The sequence below is a fragment of the Neophocaena asiaeorientalis genome, unplaced genomic scaffold (assembly GCF_003031525.2).
Source record: "Neophocaena asiaeorientalis asiaeorientalis breed wild unplaced genomic scaffold, Neophocaena_asiaeorientalis_V1.1 scaffold147, whole genome shotgun sequence".
NCBI lineage: Eukaryota > Metazoa > Chordata > Mammalia > Artiodactyla > Phocoenidae > Neophocaena > Neophocaena asiaeorientalis.
In genome coordinates, this window is record NW_020173758.1 from 6,042,037 (window position 1) to 6,063,570 (window position 21,534).

At 37.8% G+C, this 21,534-nt stretch overlaps 1 protein-coding gene across 1 annotated transcript in view; it reads right to left on the reverse strand.

Moving 5' to 3' along the window:
- The window catches only part of DBT (dihydrolipoamide branched chain transacylase E2), a 41,967-nt gene extending 22,090 nt beyond the window's left edge, over positions 1–19,877 (reverse strand). Inside the window, exons 1-4 of the mRNA XM_024751250.1 lie at positions 19,795–19,877; positions 12,346–12,469; positions 9,107–9,182; positions 7,320–7,501 (exon numbers count right to left, since the gene is read on the reverse strand). Of these exons, the coding sequence (XP_024607018.1) occupies positions 7,320–7,501; positions 9,107–9,182; positions 12,346–12,469; positions 19,795–19,845 (433 nt within the window). The 5' untranslated portion in view covers positions 19,846–19,877. The remainder of the gene's footprint in view (positions 1–7,319; positions 7,502–9,106; positions 9,183–12,345; positions 12,470–19,794) is intronic.
- Positions 19,878–21,534: the final 1,657 nt, after the last annotated feature.

Consider the following 21,534-nt stretch of genomic DNA (forward strand, 5'->3'; position numbering starts at 1 on the left):
CCATCAAAATAATTCTGTGTTTATTTCAGGTAATTTTTAAAGGTAAATTCTTTTTTGTTTTTAATATTCCTAAATCATGCCTTTCAATAGAAATTTGGAGTCAAGATAATAGCACCCCTAGTACCCAGATTATGGTCTCTTATTTATTCCACATTAAAAGGAACAAGAGGCCCTCAAGGAATGGATAATTCCAGGACTGGGGTAGGAAAAGTATCAATATAAGGTGAGTCCCAGATCATCTTCTTGTGCCAAAAGCAAGGAAGGTTTTGAAAAGTAACAGCATCATGTTAAAAGAACACACAGAAGCCACCTTGAAATGGTCACCACTAGTAATGATTTGAGCATTAAAAAGAATTATAATAAAAACATCAGGTCAAATGAAATATAAACAAAGAGAATGTTGGAAAAATTAATATCACCATTTGAAGGGCCTATTAAAGTAACTCCTTATTTTAATAATTGGTAAAGAAAGACTGGAATGTCTTTCCAGTAGGAACTGTATTTCATAGTAACAAACAGCCCCAATTGATGAAGGAAGGAATAGCTCCACTTTACAGAATAATGCCACCTAATAATGTTAAAGGAATCCAAAAATCATCATTCTACAACCACTAAAATAATTGTGGTATGGTTATGGCAAGGGTATGGTTATGGTTCCATGTTTAAACTTAGCATTATTACACCAGATCATCCAGACGTTATTTGTGTCCTGATACGGAGAAATATGAAGTACATAATAGTTCCATGATGTAGACTCTAGCCAAAATATTTAACTGCAACCTAGCCTTTAAAACTTACTTCTAGTTTACAGGAAATATAAAGAAGAGAGGAACAAGTCAAATACCACCATGAAGAAGCAACAAGTCCAAAAGATGTGACATTCTGCAAAACAAATGCTACCATCTCTTCAGCAAGTCAGTGGCATGTGGGGAAGTAGGACCCAGATTAAAAGAGACCGGGTACAATTTGTAGTCCTGTACTAGACTCTAGCATGAACAAACCAATTGAAATTTCAAGGACATTTTGGTGGCAACTGGGGAAATTTAAATTTAAATATGGTGTGACTACCAGATAAAATGAAAATGTATTGTTATGAAAACATGTAGAGTCATTAACTAAGCAAACACATTAGAATGTACCAAATACAAGTCTGGTTAAAAAAATACCAAAATGCAGGGCTTCCCTGGTGGCGCAGTGATTAGGAGTCCGCCTGCCGATGCAGGGGACGCGGGTTCGTGCCCCGGTCCGGGAAGATCCCACATGCCGCAGAGCGGCTGGGCCCGTGAGCCATGGCCGCTGAGCCTGCGCGTCCGGAGCCTGTGCTCCGCAACGGGAGAGGCCACAACAGTGAGAGGCCCTTGTACCGCAAAAAAAAAAAAAAAAAAAAAAAATACCAAAATGCAAACAAAAATTCAAAGAAAAATATTAAAAACAGCAAAGAAAAAGCAAAAAATAACATACAAGGGAATCCCCATAAGGTTACAGCTGATTTCTCAGCAGAAACTCTACAGGTCAGAAGGGAGGGGCAGGATATACATAAAGTGATGAAAAGGAAAAACCTACAACCAAGATTACTCTACCCAGCAAGGATCTCTTTCAGATTATACGGAGAAATCAAAACCTTTACAGACAAGCAAAAGCTACAAGAATTCAGCACCACCAAACCAGCTTTACAACAAATGCTAAAGGAACTTCTCTAAGTGAGAAACACAAGAGAAGAAAAAGACCAAAAAAACAAACCCAAATCAATTAAGAAAATGGTAATAGGCACATACATATCGATAATCACCTTGAATGTAAATGGATTAAACGCTCCAACCAAGACACAGACTGGCTGAATGGATACAGAAACAAGACACTTATATATGCTGTCTACAAGAAATCCACTTCATACCTAGGGACACATACAGACCGAAAGTGAGGGGATGGAAAAAGATATTCCATGCAAATGGAAATCACAAGAAAGCTGGAGTAGCAATACTCATATCAGATAAAATAGAGTTTAAAATAAAGACTGTTACAAGAGATAAGGAGGACACTACATAATGATCAAGGGATCAATCCAAGAAGAAAACATAACAATTATAAATATATATGCACCCAACATAGGAGCACCTCAATACATAAGGCAAATGCTAACAGCCATAAAAGGGGAAATCGACAGTAACACAGTAATAGTGGGGGACTTCAACACACCACTTACACCAACAGACAGATCATCCAGACAGAAGATAAATAAGGAAACACAGGCTTTAAATGACACAACAGACCAGACAGACTTAATTGATATTTGTAGGACATTCCACCCATAAGCGGAAGAATACACTTTCTTCTCAAGTGCACATGGAATGTTCTTCAGAATACATCTCATGTTGGGTCATAAATCAAGCCTTGGAAAAGTTAAGAAAACTGAAATTATATCAAACATCTTTTCCAACCACAATGCTGAGATTAGAAATCAATTACAAGAAGAAAACTGTAAAAAACACAAATACATGGAGGCTAAACAGTGCACTGCTAAATAACCTAGAGATCACTGAAGAAATCAAAGAAGAAATTTAAAAACACCTAGAAACAAATGACAACAAAAACACAACGATCCAAAGTCTGTGGGATGCAGCAAAATCAGTTCTAAGAGGGAAGTTTATAGCAATTCAAGTTCACCTCAAGAAACAAGAAAAATCTCAAATAAACAATCTAACCTTACACCTAAAGCAACTAGAAAAAGAACAAAGAAAACCCGAAATTAGTAGAAGGAAAGAAATCATAAAGATCAGAGCAGAAATAAATGAAAGAGAAATGAAGAACACAATAGCAAAGATCAATAAAACTAAAAGTTGGTTCTTTGAGAAGATATATAAAACTGATAAATTTTTAGCCAGACTCATCAAGAAAAAAAGGGAGAGGACTCAAATCAATAAAATGAGAAACGAGAAAGGAGAGATTACAGCTGACACTGCAGAAATACAAAGGATCATAAGAGACTACCACAAGCAACTATATGCCAATAAACTGGACTACCTGAAGTAATGGACAAATTCTTGGAAAGGTACAACTTTCCAAGATTGAACCAGGAAGAATTAGAAAATATAAACACACCAATCACAGGTAATGAAATTGAAACTGTAATTAAAATCTTCCAACAAACAAAAATCCAGGACCAGATGGCTTCACAGGCAAATTCTATCAAACATTTAGAGAACAGTTAATTCCTATCCTTCTCAAACTCTTCCAAAAATTTGTGGAGGGAGGAACACTCCTGAACTCATTCTACGAGGCTACCATCACCCCAATAACAAAACCAGACAAATATCACACACACAAAAAAATTACAGACCAATATCGCTCATGAATATAAATGCAAAAATCCACAACAAAATACTACCAAACAGAATCCAACAGCACATCAAGAGGATCATACACCATGATCAAGTGGGGTTTATCCCAGGGATGCAAGGATTCTTCAATGTATGCAAATCAATCAATGTGATACACCATATTAACAAATTGAAAAATAAGAACCATATGATCATCTCAATAGATGCAGAAAAAGCTTTTGAGAAAATGCAACACCCATTTGTGATAAAAACTCTCCAGAAAATGGGCATAGAGGGAAACTACCTCAGGATAATAAAGGCCACATATGACAAACCCACAGCTAACATCATTCTCAATGGTGAAAAACTGAAAGTATTTCCTCTAAGAAACAAGACAAGGACGTCCACTCTCACCACTATCATTCAACATAGTTTTGGAAGTCCTAGCCTCGGCAATCAGAGAAGAAAAAGAAATAAAAGGAATACAAATTGGAAAAGAAGAAGTAAAACTGTCACTGTTGCTGATGACATGATATTATAAATAGAAAATCCTAAAGATGCCACCAGGAAACTACTAGAACTAATCAATGAATTTGGTAAGGTTGCAGAATACAAAATTAATGCACAGAAATCTCTTGCATTCCTATACACTAACAATGAAAGTTCAGAAACAGAAATTAAGGAAACAATCCCATTTACCATTGCAACAAAAAGAATAAAATACCTAGGGATAAACCTACCTAAGGAGGCAAAAGACCTGTACTCAGAAAACTATAAAACACTGATGAAAGAAATCAAAGATGACATAAACAGATGGAGTGATATACCATGCTCCTGGATTGGAAGAATCAATATTGTGAAAATGACTATACTACCCAAAGCAATCTACAGGTTCAATGCAATCCCTATCAAATTACCAATGGCATTTTTTACAGAACTAGAACAAGAAATTTTACAATTTGTATGGAAATACAAAAGACCCCAAATAGCCAAAGCAATCTTGAGAAAGAAAAATGGAGCTGGATGAATCAGGCTCCCCGACTTCAAACTACACTAAAAAGCTACAGTAATCAAGACAGTATAGTACTGGCACAAAAAGAGAAATACAGATCCATAGAACAGGATAGAAAGCCCAGAGATAAACCCACACACATATGGTTACCTTATCTTTGACAAAGGAGGCAAGAATATACAATGGAAAAAAGACAGCCTCTTCAATAAATAGTGCTGGAAAAACTGGACAGCTACACATAAAAGAATGAAATTAGAATGCTCCCTAACGCCATACCCAAAAATAAACTCAAAATGGATTAAAGACCTAAAGGGTAGGATAGGGAGGGTGGAAGGGAGACGCAAGAGGGAGGAGATATGGGGATATATGTATATGTATAGCTGATTCACTTTGTTATAAAGCAGAAACTAACACACCCTTGTAAAGCAATTATACTCCAATAAAGATGTTAAAAATAAAATAAAATAAAATAAATAAATATAGGGCCAGACACTATAAAACTCTTAGAGGAAAACATAGGCAGAACACTCTACGACATAAACCACAGCAAGATCCTTTTTGACCCACCTCCTAGAGTAATGAAAATAAAAACAAAAATAAACAAATGGGACCAATTAAACTTAAAAGCTTTTGCACAGCAAAGGGAACCATAAACAAGATGAAAAGACAACCCTCTGAATGGTAGAAAATATTTGCAAAAGAAGCAACTGACAAAGGATTAATCTCCAAAATATACAAGCAGCTCATGCAGCTCAATAGGAAAAAAACAAACAACCCAATCCAAAAATGGGCAGAAGACCTAAATAGACATTTCTCCAAGAAGATATACAGATGGTCAAGAAGCACATGAAAAGCTGCTCAACATCACTAATTATTAGAGAAATGTAAATCAAAACTACAATGAGGTATCACCTCACACCTGTCAGAATGGCCATCACCAAAAAATCTACAAACAATAAATGCTGGAGAGGGTGTGGAGAAAAGAGAACCTTCTTGCACTGTTAGTGGGAATGTAGATTGATACAGCCACTATGGAGAACAGTATGGAGGTTCCTTAAAAAACTAAAAATAGAACTACCTTATGACCCAGCAATACCACTACTGGGCATATACCCTGAGAAAACTATAATTCAAAAGGAATCATGTACCCCAATGTTCATTGCAGCACTATTTACAATAGCCAGTACATGGAAGCAACCTAAATGAATGGATAAAGAAGATGTGGCACATATATACAATGGAATACTACTCAGCCATTAAAAGGAATGAAATTGAGTTATGTGTAGTGAGGTGGATGGACCTAGAGTCTGTCATACAGAGTGAAGTAAGTCAGAAAGAGAAAAACAAATACCGTATTGTTAACACATATATGTGGAATATAAAAAAGTGGTACTGATGAACCTAGTGGCAGGGCAGGAATAAAGACACTGACATAGAAAACGGACTTGAGGACACAGGGAGAGAAGGGGAAGCTGGGACGAAGTGAGAGAGTGGCATGGACATATATACACTACCAAATGTAAAATGGATGGCTGGTGGGAAGCTGCTGCATAGCACAGGGAGATCAAGTGGGTGCTTTGTGACGACCTAGAGAGATGGGATAGGGAGGGTGGGAGGGAAGGCTTAAGAGGGAGGGGATATGGGGACGTATGTATACATATAGCTGATTCACTTTGTTGTACAGCAGAGACTAACACAACATTGTAAGGCAATTATACTCCAGTGAAGGTGGGGAGAAAAAAAAAATACCAAAATGCATATGTACATGTGCCTAGAAAAATGTCTGGAATGACATACATTAATGTGTTAAGGGTGGTGATTAATGAGTTGTAGGAATGTGTTTTCATTTTCTTATTTTTGTTTTTCTGCATTTTGTAACTTTCTACAATGCACGCATCCTGTTTTTATAATAATAGAAATTAAATAAATAATAGGAAGGCTTTAATAAGTTACCTTCCAGCTTTTGGAGGCAACATGTTATAGCTGAAAATATTCTCGACAAAGACTCCGGACATCTGAGTTCTAAATTTGGCTTTGTCACCGCCATTGGGCAAATTACCCAGTGATTCTTCATTCATTAAACTGGAATACCTCACAAATAAGAATAAATAAAATACTAAGTGTGAAACATTTTATAAAGTGTGACTATGATATTAGTTATTATATTATTGTACAGACTGCAGGACTAAGAGTCAGCCAGCCACTCTAATTCAGACTCCTTCTAGACTTCCAAATTACACTACTGAAATGTCTATCTCAGCACTTCTAGATAGATCGTGGGCTTAGGGTTGCATCACAGACTCTGCTCCCCCTGCCCCCACATCAAAGCTTCCTAGATGACATAACCTTGGTGTATCACAACAATGCCAAAGGGAACTTCTGATGTAGAGAGCCAGCTATCTGCTACCATAGGGACAGCGCACTGTTTTAATTTTCCAGTAACCTCATAACGAATTCCCTTTTGTCAGGACATCTACTGCTTATAAGTTCTACGGTTGCTGCTGCTTCTGAATGCTAGTTTGCTTCTCATTCTGATTTTCCTCCTTTTGTCTTCTACTTCTCTTTAAGAAATTTGGCTTTCATAACCATCACCAATGAGTGTGTTTCGGTTTTCATATCAGCGGCAAACAGAGCAATCCCATTATGTGAGATTTAATCTTTGCATATTCCAAGTTTTACTAGTGACCAGTGTTTAAAGCTTGAATCTTTAATTCCCAAGAGAGCTTGTTGCTTCTTTGAACACCAAGGTTTCCAGAAGGTAGGCCTCCAGATAAATGAAGTATTACTGTACATGTTTTTAACATGGTAACTGGTCAAAAGATAATCATGCATCACGGAGTACCTTTCCTATTTTCCTGATTTCAGCTTCTAAACCCCCAAATCAAATCCTGTAAGTTGTTAAAAGTAAACTCCACTTACAATTGGTACCCAATGACAAAAGGACAGCAGTAATCAATTTGGCAAAATAGATGAACATATATATACAGTACCTTTTAAAGCTTCCGTTTCTATGTCTACTAATGGCTTTCCCACGTAGGCAATATCATCTAGATTATAATATAGTTTTTTAATGACTCCGTCATAACGACTCGTGATAGTAACAGAAGCTTTATCACTTTGAACTTCACAGATGCTATCAAACTGAGACACTGTATCTCCTTCTTTTACATACCTAAAAGAAAAAGATGCAAGACACTTTTACATGAGCAATGATAATACAGATCATCTTAACAATATAAATGCTACACTGAATTAGATCAGTATCCATCGAGCCCAGCATTTGGTCCCAGATAGTATACCAAAGAATGTTTTAGAAGAGACTACAGTGGCTTCCAGAGGCTCTTTGATGCCTCTTTAAGAAATATAAAAAATTTCAAAATAATTAAAAATTCATAGATCTATAATCAAAAATTTTAATTAATTTGTCAGGTTTTCTGCCTCAAATATGAAAAATGTATTTTAAAAGTGTTATTTCCTTTTATTGTCTTAGGCTTTATCAAATTTTAATAATGCCTATTATTTCTAGAATTAATTTTTTTTTTCTTTTTTTTTTTTGCGGTACACGGGCCTCTCACTGTTGCGGCCTCTCCCGTTGCGGAGTGCAAGCTCCGGACGCGCAGGCTCAGCAGCCATGGCACACGGGCCCAGCCGCTCCACGGCATGTGGGATCCTCCCGGACTGGGGCACGAATCTGTGTCCCCTGCATCGGCAGGCGGACTCTCAACCACTGCGCCACCAGAGAAACCCTAGAATTAAATTTTAAAAATTGATATCCTCAATATAATTCCTTTTTAATTTCATGAATTTTAGTTTGAGTTCTTAGTCTTTGTTTCTAAGATGGCTAATAAGTTTCAGATTCAGGTTCTTCTGACCTGAGGTCATTGCTCTTTCCTTGATCCCACAATGCAATAGATACAAAATCATAAAGTACATTTATGTTATTATAGTCCTCTTCTAACCTACAAAGCAATTATAATGAGAACTGCAGGGAAAGAATGTTCAGGTGGCTGAACCAGATTTTTGAAAGGATCTTTAACAGTATACAATTGTGGGAGAGAATCTACTGACTCACCTTAACTGTTACTTCTAGAAATCTTTGAAAATTATTTCAGTACCCAGAGGTGTTTCCTTTTTTTCCAGAAAGGGAAAGAAAGAAAAGGGATAGAAGGATGACTAAGTAAAGAGCTTTTTTTGTTTCAAAAAAAATTTTGAAACAAAAAATTGTTTCAAAAAATTTTTGTTTCAAGCCTTTTTTTTTAACCTTTCGAAAATTATTTTTTGATTCATGTCTTTTGGTTTAATATTGTAACCTTTTCTAAAAATATAGGCAAACTCTCAGGTAATGGTGAGTCAAATGTACTTGCATTCTTACTGAAGTCATTTTCAGTAAAGAGACCTTAGACTACATGATTATTTTAAAATAGTTTGGAAAAAAGCTCTAAGTTCATACATTAAATGCTTTTCAAAACACATGGTCATATCAACTTAATATCTTTTAGAGGCAAATTTCTCTTTTTTAGCTGAAGTGAGGGGTGGGTAGTGAAAAAAATTTTTAAATGAGGAAAAAATAATCCTTAATAAATTACATTGAATAAAATGCCATACTGTAGAATGAATTGTGCCACCAGCATATTGGCAACACAAACTAGATTACCTTATTGCTTTAAAAAAATCATTATATGTTACAGAAAGAGATGTCTCAATTTAAATAGATTTCTAGTTATTTTTACTCAAATTATTTTTATACTTACTTAAAAAATTTTTCAGAATAACTTACCATTCTTTAACAGTTACTTCTCTAATCCCTTCACCAATGTCTGAGAGTTTGAACTGAACAATCTGTCCCTGTAGAGCTTCGAAGACAAATGAGAAATGATCTCATTAAATATGTAATGTATTGCTAATAGACAGATGCTTTGACATCTAAAATTAGAAAATATTCTCAAGCAGAGGCAGAAATTACTCCATTTTTATAGATTTTAAAAAGCATTTTATAATGTTTATAATCTCTTCATTATTCATAACTACCCAAGATTTATATAAATTATTCAGTGACACAGACCTATTGATATTGCCACTGAACTGACATTTTCCTATTTCCAAAATAATGTTCTTTTACAAGGGTATAGGAGGCCCTTCCAACAAATGAGATTTTGCAATAATAGCAATGAACAGAAAATAGAACAAGATATTAGACAAAGGGAGGTTCAGCTGGATCTCCTTGTTTCATGTTATGAAACTATAATAAACATCAGTGGCCTGCTCTTAAATCTCTTTTGACTTCACACAACTCTTCTCGTTCCCAGTGTCTAAAAATCAGGCAGATCCATACCTAGAAGGCTTGGAAAATTCTTATTCGCTCAAATGATGTTCTACCAATTTCTTAAATTTTAGTCTTCTATTTTCTCTTAGCATTTTTTTTACTCCTTTTCAAATTTCTACACCCTCTTTATAACACTTAGATGCCAATGATAATTTATGGTAATTATTCCCAAGACAGAAAGTATGTATGGATCCTCTCACTTTTCCAAATTAACAAATGGCTCCGAAGTGACTGAAGAGCGCTCCTCTATCTTTAAACTACTATTAATCAAAATTGCTTATAAAATATACAACAAGCTGATTAAGGTAGGAAATTTTTCTTTAATAAATATGAGGAGATTAGTAGTTAAGAAATATGAAATACACTTTTGATATGGAGGTCTTAAGCACCTCTTATTTCCTCTCTAGTAAGTGGGGCCTCTCACAGCCTGCTGCTCAGAGTATAAACTGGAACCTTTCTGAAAAATAGTTTGGCATTAAGAATCAAAAACCTTAAAAAAAAAAAAAGTCTGTTTCTTTGACTCCGTAGGTAATTTTACTTTTAATATTTTTTTTTCCTTGAAGAAATACAGAGGTACACGAAGATTTCTGCTCAGGAAGAGTTATCATAGAGTTATAATAAAGAATTGGAAACCAACTGAAGTAATCAAAAATGGCAAGTAAGTACACCATGGCACCTCTATACAGAGCAATATTATGCAAGGAACAGCATGTGAAAGGGCATGGGAATATGATACTATGCAGCATGGTTAGGGAATGACAAACACTTCCGTACAGCTGAGGATAGGCTACGTGGCAAGAAATAAGCCCAGATTTAAGCCTTTGTGCCATGATAAGGTGAGGTGTTTGGAACATATCCTAGAGGTAATTAGGAACCAGTGGTAAATAATTATGGTCATTAATTCTTTGCAGCTGTTCCCATTAGAGGTACAGTTTATCTTACCACTAGTTAAATCTACACTGGCCTATGACTTGTTTTGACCAATAGAGTACAGCAGAAGTAAAGTTGTAGGTTCTGGAGCGCAAGCCTCACAGGACCTCGCAGCCTCCACTTTCTCCCTCTTGGAATGTGCCTTAAGATCCCCATGTAAGGAAGCTGTTCTAGTCTACTGGAGGATGAGAGACACCACATGGAGGAGAAATGAGATGCCCCAGCTAAAAACCAGCACCAACTGTCAGACACATGTGTAAGACCATCTTGGACCTTCTGACCCAGATGACCTTGTAGCTGAATCCAGTCACATTAGTGAGCCCAGGTGAAACCAGCAGAGGAGCCACCTGACCAACCCACCCCCAGCATCCTGAGGAACAATAAATCATTGTTCCTTTAAGCCACTAAGTTGTGGGGAAGGTTATTATTCAGCAATAATTGGCTGATAGGAGTCCCATCTACAATTTCAGACCTATAACTTTATATCTATAATTTTAGAGAAAAATATCTCTGGCAGGAGTGTGATGGAAAGGACTGGGGGAGGGGTGGCAGAGAAAGCAGTTAGGAGGCTGTTGTAGGTAAGAAACTGAAGTATAGAACTTAATATATTTACATATTTTCAAAGCTGTCTGAAAAGGCGAAGACAGAGTTAAGAAACATTTAAGATGTAATATTACCATATCTTGGTAATCAACATGATGTGAGACAAGTATCGAGATGGCTTCAGGTTTCTAGCCTAACTGTTTACTGAGTTAGGGAAGAATTGGAAGAGGATGTATCCCAAGTATGTAGAACAGTGCCTTGGGATTTGCTCTCACAAGAATACAAAGTTGGATACTATGTTACTCCCATTTTCCAAATGATGAAACAGAAATTAAGTAACTTGGGTAAGGTTACACAGCTAGTAACCCAAAGCTCCTTAAGTGTTTAGAGAGTAGGGTAGGAAGTTGGAGTTTCTGCTTGAATGGCCTCTATTTTCTCTGAGAAGTAAAGAGAAAAGATCAACTTTTGAAAATAGAAATCTTTTTTTTTTTAATGGTGAAGATAAGGTTTACATATCTTAGGGTGATGCGGAAGAAGACATATACAAGGCATGGAAGGACTAATTGATCTCAGGGGTTGGATCCGCCTGGAATTCCGTTATTTTTCATCACTAGCACAGACTAAGGCACTATGTATCTGTCAAAAGCTTAACGTTGTAACGGAAGTCTAGGGTTCTTTACCAGGGTTCTAAATAGAACATCAGGAAAAAAAAATGTTTTAGTGCCTTTGCCAAATCTAATACTTAAGTCTCAAGTTCTTTGCAAGGTAGAAAAAGTTGGGGGAAAGGTAATTAAGTGGTAAAAGCCAGAGAACTTTGTATTTACACAAGCACCTCATCACACTATCTTAACATGACAGATTAAGTGCCTCATCCAAAAAACAGTAATACAGTGAGTACAAGGATACAATCTACTAAGTCAACAATTTAATCTAAGTCATATCAATGCTGACTGTTGCACTTAGCTAAGTCATATGATAAAGAACAGAGGGCCCAAGAGAACCCAGTCCCAGCATTATGAAGACACAAGTATTAAGGGAAAGTATGTGAAAGGGGAGTGGGTGCAAAAAAAAGAAAAGAAAATGAGAATTGGATAGATGTGGGGAGAGCAAGGAGGGCCAGGCTAGAAGTAAAAGGTCAACTTTTTTACTTTGATAAGTCTTCAGTTACTGAATAAATATAAAACACTGTGCTGTACAGGCTATTCTGAGATTATACTTACCAGCAGTTGTTTTCAGCAGCTGATGTGGATGATTATACTTGAATGAAGGATAACCAAAGAAAGACACATAGTTTGGTTTCAAAACATGAATATTACCACATGTTTGAAAGTAGCGGACACAAATCTAGAGATGGGAAAACAAAACAGTAAAAGGTTTTATAAATGATCTTAATGGCGTATCTCTAAGTATATACTGAATTTCAAGTCTATCCTAAAAGTAGAACAATCATTATCACGATATAAACAATATGAAATTAGGCTGAAATCAGAACACTTGGCATCAGTGACAAGTTTCTGGTTAAGAAAACAAAGGAATTCAAACCCTAGCACACAGAATATTTTCTTGTTCTTTTGTTTATTTATTTATTTTGGCCATGCCACGAGGCATGAGGTATTTCCCCAACCAGGGATTGAACCTGTGCCCCCTGCAGTGGAAGCCTAACCACTGGATCGCCAGGGAATTCCCTTGTTTAGTAAAATTATATCCTGATTTGTCCACATGCTTATGATCCTTGCCTAAAATTCCCTACGGAAGTAAAAAAGTTTTAACAATGTTTTCTATATAAACACAACAGCCTGTAGGTGTATTTGAGTCATTAAAGGCTTCCTGAAATAAAACAACTAAAGAATTCAAAAGTGACTGCTAGCAGGCTTCCCTGGTGGTGCAGTGGTTAAGAATCCACCCGCCAATGCAGGGGACACGGGTCTGGGAAGATCCCACATGCGGCGGAGCAACTAAGCCTGTGTGCCACACTACTGAAGCCCATGCTCTAGAGCCCGCAAGCCACAACTACTGAAGCCCGCGTGCCTACAGCCTGTGCTCCGCAACAAGAGAAGCCACCGCAATGAGAAGCCCACGCACCACAATGAAGAGTAGACCCCGCTCGCTGTGAAAGCCTGAGTGCAGCAACGAAGACCCAACGCAGCCAAAAATAAATAAATAAATAATCACTTCTTTATTCTTAAAAAAAAGTGACTCCTTTAGCATCTAAAGACACTGAAAAACACACATAGTATTGTCCTCAAAGGTTTTCTTATCATAATTTATAGATGAGTCTTTAGATTTAACTATTGATATTTTATATAAAATCCTAATATAATAAAATACAATGTTACAGAAATAAGTAAGACTGAATGTATTTCATTTGATATATCAAAACCTAAGTGTGTGAAAGGTACAATATTTTATTTTGAAAGTTAACATTTCAATGTTATTAATACCTGATAAACTACATCACACTTTTTTTTAAAAAAATTATACAATTTTTAAAGGTTACAGTCCATTTACAGTTCTTACAAAATTTTGGCTATATTCCCCATGTTGTACAATACAACCTTGAGCCTATCTTACACCCATAAGTTTGTATCTCCCACACCGTCACCCCTATATTGCCCTCCCTCCTACTGGAAACCACTAGCTTGTTCTCTATATCTGTGAGTCTGCTTTTTTGTTCTATTCACTAGTTTGTTGTATTTTTTAGATTTCACACATAAGTGATTACATACAGTACTTTTCTTTCTCTGACTTACTTCACTTAGCATAATGCGTTTCAAGTCCATTCATGTTGCTGCAAATGGCAAAATTTCATTCTTTTTTATGACTGAAGAGTATTCCATTACATACATATAGATACATAAATATATGTATGTATATCACATCTTCTTGATCCATTCATCTGTTGATGGGCACTTAGGTTGCTTCCATATCTTGGTAATTGTAAATAATGCTGCTATGAACATTACGGTGCATATATCTTTTCAAATTAGTGTTTTGTTTTTTTTGGATATGTACCCAGGAGCGGCATTGCTGGGTCATATGGTAGTTCTATTTTTAGTTTTTTGGAGAAACCTCCATACTGTTTTCCACAGTGGCTGCACCAATTTAATTTTCCACCAACAGTATACAAGGGTTCCCTTTTTTCCACAACCTTGCCAACGTTTGTTATTGGTGTTCTTTTTGATGATAGCCATTTTGACAGGTTTGAGGTGATATCTCATTGTGGTTTTAGTTTGCATTTGCCTGATGATAAGTGGTGTTGAGCATCTTTCATGTGCCTGTTGGCCATCTGCATTTCTTCTTTGAAAAAATGTCTATTCAATTCTGCCCATTTTTTAATGAGTTGTATGATTTGCCTTTATCAAATTTATCAAAGGGAGCAGTGGAAGGAGCTCAAGGACCAAACTGTTGATGACTGTAAATGTCAAATTAAGGAGTCTGAACTCATACATTATGGGTTATTGAAGAAAAGGGATTAATCGTCCAACAAACGAAAGTCCAGGACCAGATGGCTTCACAGGTGAATTCTATCAAACATTTAGAGAAGAGCTAACACTGATCCTTCTCAAACTCTTCCAAAAAATTGCAGAGGAAGGAACACTCCCAAACTCATTCTATGAGATCACTATTACCCTGATACCAAAACCAGACAAAGATACTACAAAAAAACAAAATTACAGACCAATATCACTGATGAAGATATAGGCAAAAATCCTCAACAAAATACTGGCAAACAAAATCCAACGACACATTAAAAGGATCATACACCATGATCAAGTGGGATTTATCCCAGGGATGCAAGGATTCTTCAATATACTCAAATCAATCATTGTGATACACCATATTAACAAATTGAAGATTAAAACCATATGATCATCTCAAAAGATGTAGAAAAAGCTTTCGACAAAATTCAACACCAATTGATGATAAAAACTCTCCAGAAAGTGGGTATACAGGGAACCTACCTCAAACTCCCTAACACCATACACAAAAATAAACTCAAAATGGATTTGAGACCTTAATGTAAGACCGGACACTATAAAACTCTTAAAGGAAAACAAAGGAAGAGCACTCTTTGACATAAATCACAGCAAGATCTTTTTGGATCCACCTCCTAGAGTAATGGAAATAAAAACAAAAATAAACAAATGGGACCTAATGAAACTTAAAAGCTTTTGCACAGCAAAGGAAACCATAAACAAGACAAAAAGACAACCTTCAGAATGGGAGAAAATATTTGCCAATGAACCAACAGACAAAGGATTAATCTCCAAAATATATAAATAGCTCATACAGCTCAATATTAAAAAAATAAACAACCCAATCCAAAAATGGGCAGAAGACCTAAATAGACATTTCACCAAAGAAGACATACAGATGGCCAAGAAGCACATGAAAAGCTGTTCAACACCACTAATTATTAGAGAAATGCAAATCAAAACTACAATGAGGTATCACCTCACACCAGTTAGAATGGGCACCATCAGAAAATCTACAAACAACAAATGCTGGAGAGAGTGTGGAGAAAACGGAACCCTATTGCACTGTTGGCGGGAATGTAAATTGATACAGCCACTATGGAGAACAGTATAGAAGTTCCTTAAAAAAGTAAAAATAGAATTACCATATGATCCAGCAATCCCACTACTGGGTATATACCCAGAGAAAACCATAATTCAACAAGACACATGCACCTCAATGTTCATTGCAGCACTATTTACAATAGCCAGGTCATGGAAGCAAACTAAGTGCCCAAAGATAAAGAAGTGTGGTACATATATACAATGGAATATTACTCAGCCATAAAAAGGAACGAAATTGGGACATTTGTTGAGACGTGGCTGGATCTAGAGATTGTCATACAGAGTGAAGTAAGTCAGAAAGAGAAAAACAAATATTGTATATTAACGCATATATGTGGAACGTAGAAAAATGGTGCAGATGAACCAGTCTGCAGGGCAGAAATTGAGACACAGATGTAGCGAACAACCGTATGGACACCAAGGGGGAAAGCAGCGGGGCGGTGGAGATGGTGGTGGGATGAATTGGGAGATTGGGATTGACATGTATACACTGATGTGTATAAAATGGATGACTAATAAGAACCTGCTGTATAAAAAAATTAATTAAATGAAAGCATAAAAAAAAGAAATTTATCTAGGGGTGTGGGTGTGTTAGATTATAACAGGTAAAGCTTGGAGAGAAAGGACAAAGTTAAGGAACAATTATTGTATTTGAGGCATGAAATGACAGGCTCCTGGCTGAGAAGATTTAAAGTAGAAAAAGAAAGCAAGCAACATAAGGGCAATAGGCATTATGTGATAAATAGCGACTGAGTGGCTATTAAGAGAAAGCTAAAACACATTAGTGAAGGTGCCGACTAAAGGTATAAAAAGGAAAACAGAAGGATAAAAATGGAAGGGAGGGGCTTTGCTTGTGGCACAGTGGTTAAGAATCTACACAGGTTCGAGCCCTGGTGCGGGAAGATCCCACATGCTGCAGAGCAACTAAGCCCGAGCGCCACAACTACTGAGCCTGTGCTCTAGAGCCTGTGAGCCACAACTACTAAGCCCACGTGCCTCGAGCCCGTGCTCCACAACAAGAGAAGCCACCACAATGAGAAGCCTGCGCACCGCAACTAAAGAGTAGCCCCCACTCATCACAACTAGAGAAAGCCCACGCACAGCAATGAAGACCCCACGCAGCCAAAAATAAATAAATAAATTTATTTTAAAAAAATGGAAGGGAGAAGGAGAAAAAAATAGTTTTTCAAGTATGAAAGACATTGTCTTCTACAAACAACACACAAAAAAATACAAAGTAATGAAAAAAAAATACAAAGTAATGAAAAGGCGGTTTAGCAGATTCACATAATAAGGAAATAAATTAGTAATAATTCAGCAGGCAGTTGTTGAGCATACCTAAAGACAGGATTGTTCTGTGCTCGAGAATTCAAAGCTAAATAAGATGTAGAATACAGTCTCTGAATTCAAATTGCTTACACTTTACTGCAGGAAGACAGACAAAATAGAAAAATTCAAGATAATACTGTAAGTTAATCAAGAATCAAATGCATGATTCCGTAGGGGAGTATAAACACAACATAATAAGGCTTTCTTAATAATTTACTATAGGTGATAAGACCTCTTGTTGCTTATGATTTTTTATAACATATGGAAAAACTGGACTTTTTTTTTACTGAGTCGTTCAACAAATGTTTATTGAGTACCTACTATGTGCCAGGCATTTAGGATTAGAGAACAAAATTGATGTGATTCCTTCCCTTATGGAAGGTATAGTCCATACTGTGAAAGATAAAAGCAAGTAAACAGGTGATTACAACAGTGTTATAATGGGGGGGATAGTGTTAAGAAAACACAAAGGAGGGAACCTATCTGGAGAAAGTGAAGTAAGACCTAAGGATGAGTAGGAGTCACCCAGGGGGTGAGATGTGTTGCAGAAAAGTCTATAGGGGAGTAAGGCAAGAGTCTTTAAAGCAGAGGAAATAGACGTGCAAAGGTCTGGAGTCAAGAGAGAGAAAACAGCCTGCGTTCAATTAACTGAAATTGTTCAATATACTTCTAGTGTAGTTTAGTGTGAGCTAAGGTTGAAGTGTCAGAGTGGGGACTGGGTAGTTAGGTTTTAGCAAGGAATGAAGCTGGAGAGTTTGGAAGGATCCAGATCATATATTGCTTCATAGTCATTTGAATTCTGAACATTTTGCTGAGAGCAGTTTTAAGCAAGGAAATGACATTCTCAAATTTGTGTCCTACTTTATAAGATCACTCTGGCTACACTATGGAGAATGGGTTAGAGAGGCACAAGATTAGAGGCAGAAAGTCCAACTTAGAAGGTCCAGGATATTTGCAGCTGGAGACAGCTTGGAGAAAAATGACTAGATTTTTGAGATTTACAGGCTAGAATCAAGAGAAACAGGTTTGAGGGTTTAGTTCCAGAGCCTAGAGTCTGATGTTCCTCGGAGACATTATAACAGTCACTGTGAGGTGGCTAAAGGCTAGTCCTTCCAAGCTCCCTTGTGCTAGCAGTGGCCATGTAACACAGTTCTAGCCAGTGAGTCTGGATGGTACCACCACTTCCTCCTTACTGCCCTGAATACAAAGTTGTGGCAGCCCTCTTGTGACCCTGAGGGAAAGGCCAAAGGAATTGCTAAAATGACAACCCTGATAATGATGAGGGTTAATCAATCCCAGCTGCCATCTAACTTTCAGATGCTTTGTATACACAGATACTTGATTTCCTACTTATTGGTTGGGTTTACTATTTACAGCTGAAAAACACCTAAACTACATGCAATTTGAAGATTTCCAGGACAGTGAGATATATGGGTCTGCAGTAAAGCTGGCTGGAAGACTGGGGAACTTCAGGAATCAGCATATAAATGGCAACTAAATTTGAAGAAGTGGATGAGGTAATCCTGGAAGCGCAAGAAGCACACAGAGGGGCAAAGCCAGAACCCTTAAAAACACCAATATTTAAAAGTTAGGCAAGGAAAGAGGAGGAGGTTGGGATAAAGGGTTCAAAGATGTAGGCAAAAGAATACCAGGAAGCTGGTGTCGTAGAAGCCAAGCATGGAGAGCTTTCCAAAGAAGGGAGGCCAATACCCACTAAGGTGCTGCTGAGAAGAGCTTTCTTCTCTTGGTTACCTCCTACTTAGCTTTCACAAATCTCAAATTATACAGTATCCTCTGGGAACTCTCTGACCCCCCAAGATCCCTCCTATGTGTCTCTGTAGCTCTAGGCACTTGTTCCATCTTCTCATGCTGTGCTGTAATTGCTTGTCTTGTCTATCTCTGCCTTTCTTCCCCGTGCCACACCACAAGGCTGTAATTAAACCCTGAGGGGGCAGAAATCAGTGTGTCTTATTCATATTTGCACCCCCAATTCCTAGCACAGTACCTGGTACATAGCAGGCTCTTGGAAGGTTTTGTAAGATCAGGGGCCCAACACTGTAGGAAAATTCTGAAGAGGGGACCCAGGAAGAAAAACGCTATGCAAATAGGATGAAACACTATGATTATTGGGATGTTAATCATTTGGTGCTAGAAGACTGTGTGAAAGGGGAGAAATGAAGGAAAAATGGTGGTGGGTCTTAGCTCTGGTGATTTAAAAGGTTTGAAAGATACTGGTGCAAATGTAGGAGATAGGTTTAAACCCAAAGAACAAAGCTCGAGCCTCTCAGCTGCTTGGAGGCAAGGACCTATGGTGTTACGCTTTCCTTGCCCAGTCTCTTTCTCTATACTGTAAATTCCTTGAGGGCAGGGGTCGTATTATCAGTGTCTGAAACTAAGGGGTGCTCAATAAATGTTTACTGAATATAGTATACCTGTTTCCCCAGTGCCTACCACAATGCCCGGCACCCGGATGGTGCTCATTGAAAGGCTACTGAACGAAAGGATAGCTGGGCTTCGGGTGCAGATGAAGCGGGAGGGCGACCGAGTCACGACATAAGTGCGCCCAGGTAAGGAGAGAGAGTGGGTTTCCAGACAGGTTGAGCGCCACCTTCGCTGCCCTTCGTTTTGCATATATCCCTCCACCTCTCTATCACGCGAGCCCTGTACGCGAAGCACTAGGAGGACAAAGTAACACACCTCTCCCGGGTGACTCCGAACAAATCACTCCTTCCCGACCTCATATCTGCCCAACCTGCTTACCAGACGCCCGGCAGTCCGGCTCCAGGTCCTCAGCACACACGCTGCAGCCATCTTACTCCGGAAATGACAATTGCTCTGAGGTTGGAGGAGTTGCCTGCGCGGGGGACCTATTGGGAGCCGGGAAACGAGCCTTCCCCTGAGGCCTGAGCGGCCAATGGAGAGCGAAGGAACGAGCCTCCCACCCAACAGCCAGTCAGGGAGCGGGGCGGGGCTGAGATAACCGTTGGGGTGGGGTGGGGTGGGGAAGCCCTGCGGAGTGGGAGAAGAGACAAGTGGGGAGGAGGGCTGCCCAAATTTAGTTTCAGGGACAAAGTTGGGTAAGGCACAGCTGTGTAAGTACATGTGCGCCAACGATCATATTTTCAGTGCAAGTAATGGGGGAGATGGAGTATGTTAAGGAAACGAAGGGCACTCACCTGGAGAAATTTACGTTGAAGTAAGGTCTGAGGGGTAAGAGAAAGCAAAAACAAAAACAAAAACCTTCCTTCAGCTTGTATTGTAACTGCTTGATTACAGAAAATGGAACATTTCTATACTTTGTAGCAAGGATCTGTACCGCTAGTTGAGTCAAGTCTATACTGGAATACTTTCCAATGACGGGCATTTCTTACTCGCATTGTGTTCTTGGTTACCGAAACTGGCCTTTCGATTTTTTATTTTTTTCATGGAAGATAAACAAGGTTACCATAATGTCTAAGACAAATGTCATCGCCACTATCTTTCCTTTTTAGGGAATCTGTCAGATGTAGCTGCCCAGCATATGCAAGAATGTCAGACATACTACCTGTATTTATTTGCCTCTTGGAGAAATGTCAAATTGAGGTCAGTGGAACTGGTAAAGAAAAGATCAGAGCTCTAATGGTCAATCCTCCTCACAGCAACTAAGAAACCAATTTCTAGAAATGTCCACAATGATATTTATCTGTTCTTCCTCTTATAAGGGAATGAAAATCTGTACAGATGTCTAAAGAATTACAGAGAACAAAACCGGAACAAAGGCAAAATCATAAATTCTCAACACTGAAGATTAGTGGCCGTAAAACAAAATCTCAGGTACTTCACAAATTCACTGTCACACTTTTTATTTTGCTTTATTTGCCTTTCAGTGTATTTCACACACACACACACACACACACACACACACACACACACAAAATGTAAGCAATAGATTTAAATCATAACCTTTATAAGAAAACCTGGGATAGTCAAAGAACTTTGATTTTTTTTAACTTTCCCACTAACAAAACATTTTATAGGCACAAATAATATATTTCATGATACTACATGCATGTGTTTGTATAAAAAGATTAAGTAGCTGTGCCTTTGAATTGAATTATTTTTCTTCCCAGAGCCCCTATACTACCTTCTTCCTCTTAACTTTCCCTTTGACTCTACCTTCTCTTAAGGAAATGTCTAATTTACTTCTTTTCTTTTATACTCTTTACCTCAACATGATTACTGCTTCCAAATTCAGTATGGTATGTTTCCTTATCCTTCCTTCCAACATCAAGAGATATGCCACATATTCACTAGTTAATCCTTTCACTTGAGCTCGAAAGAACCAAATAACCCATTTCTTCTCTTTTAAAAAATTTAATTGAGGGAATTCCCTGGTGGTCTAGTGGTTAGGATTCTGAGCTTCCACTGCAGGGGGCCTGGGTTTGATCTCTGGTGGGGGAACTAAGATCCCACAAGCTGCGCCGGTGCGGCCAAATAATAATAATAATAATAATTGAATGA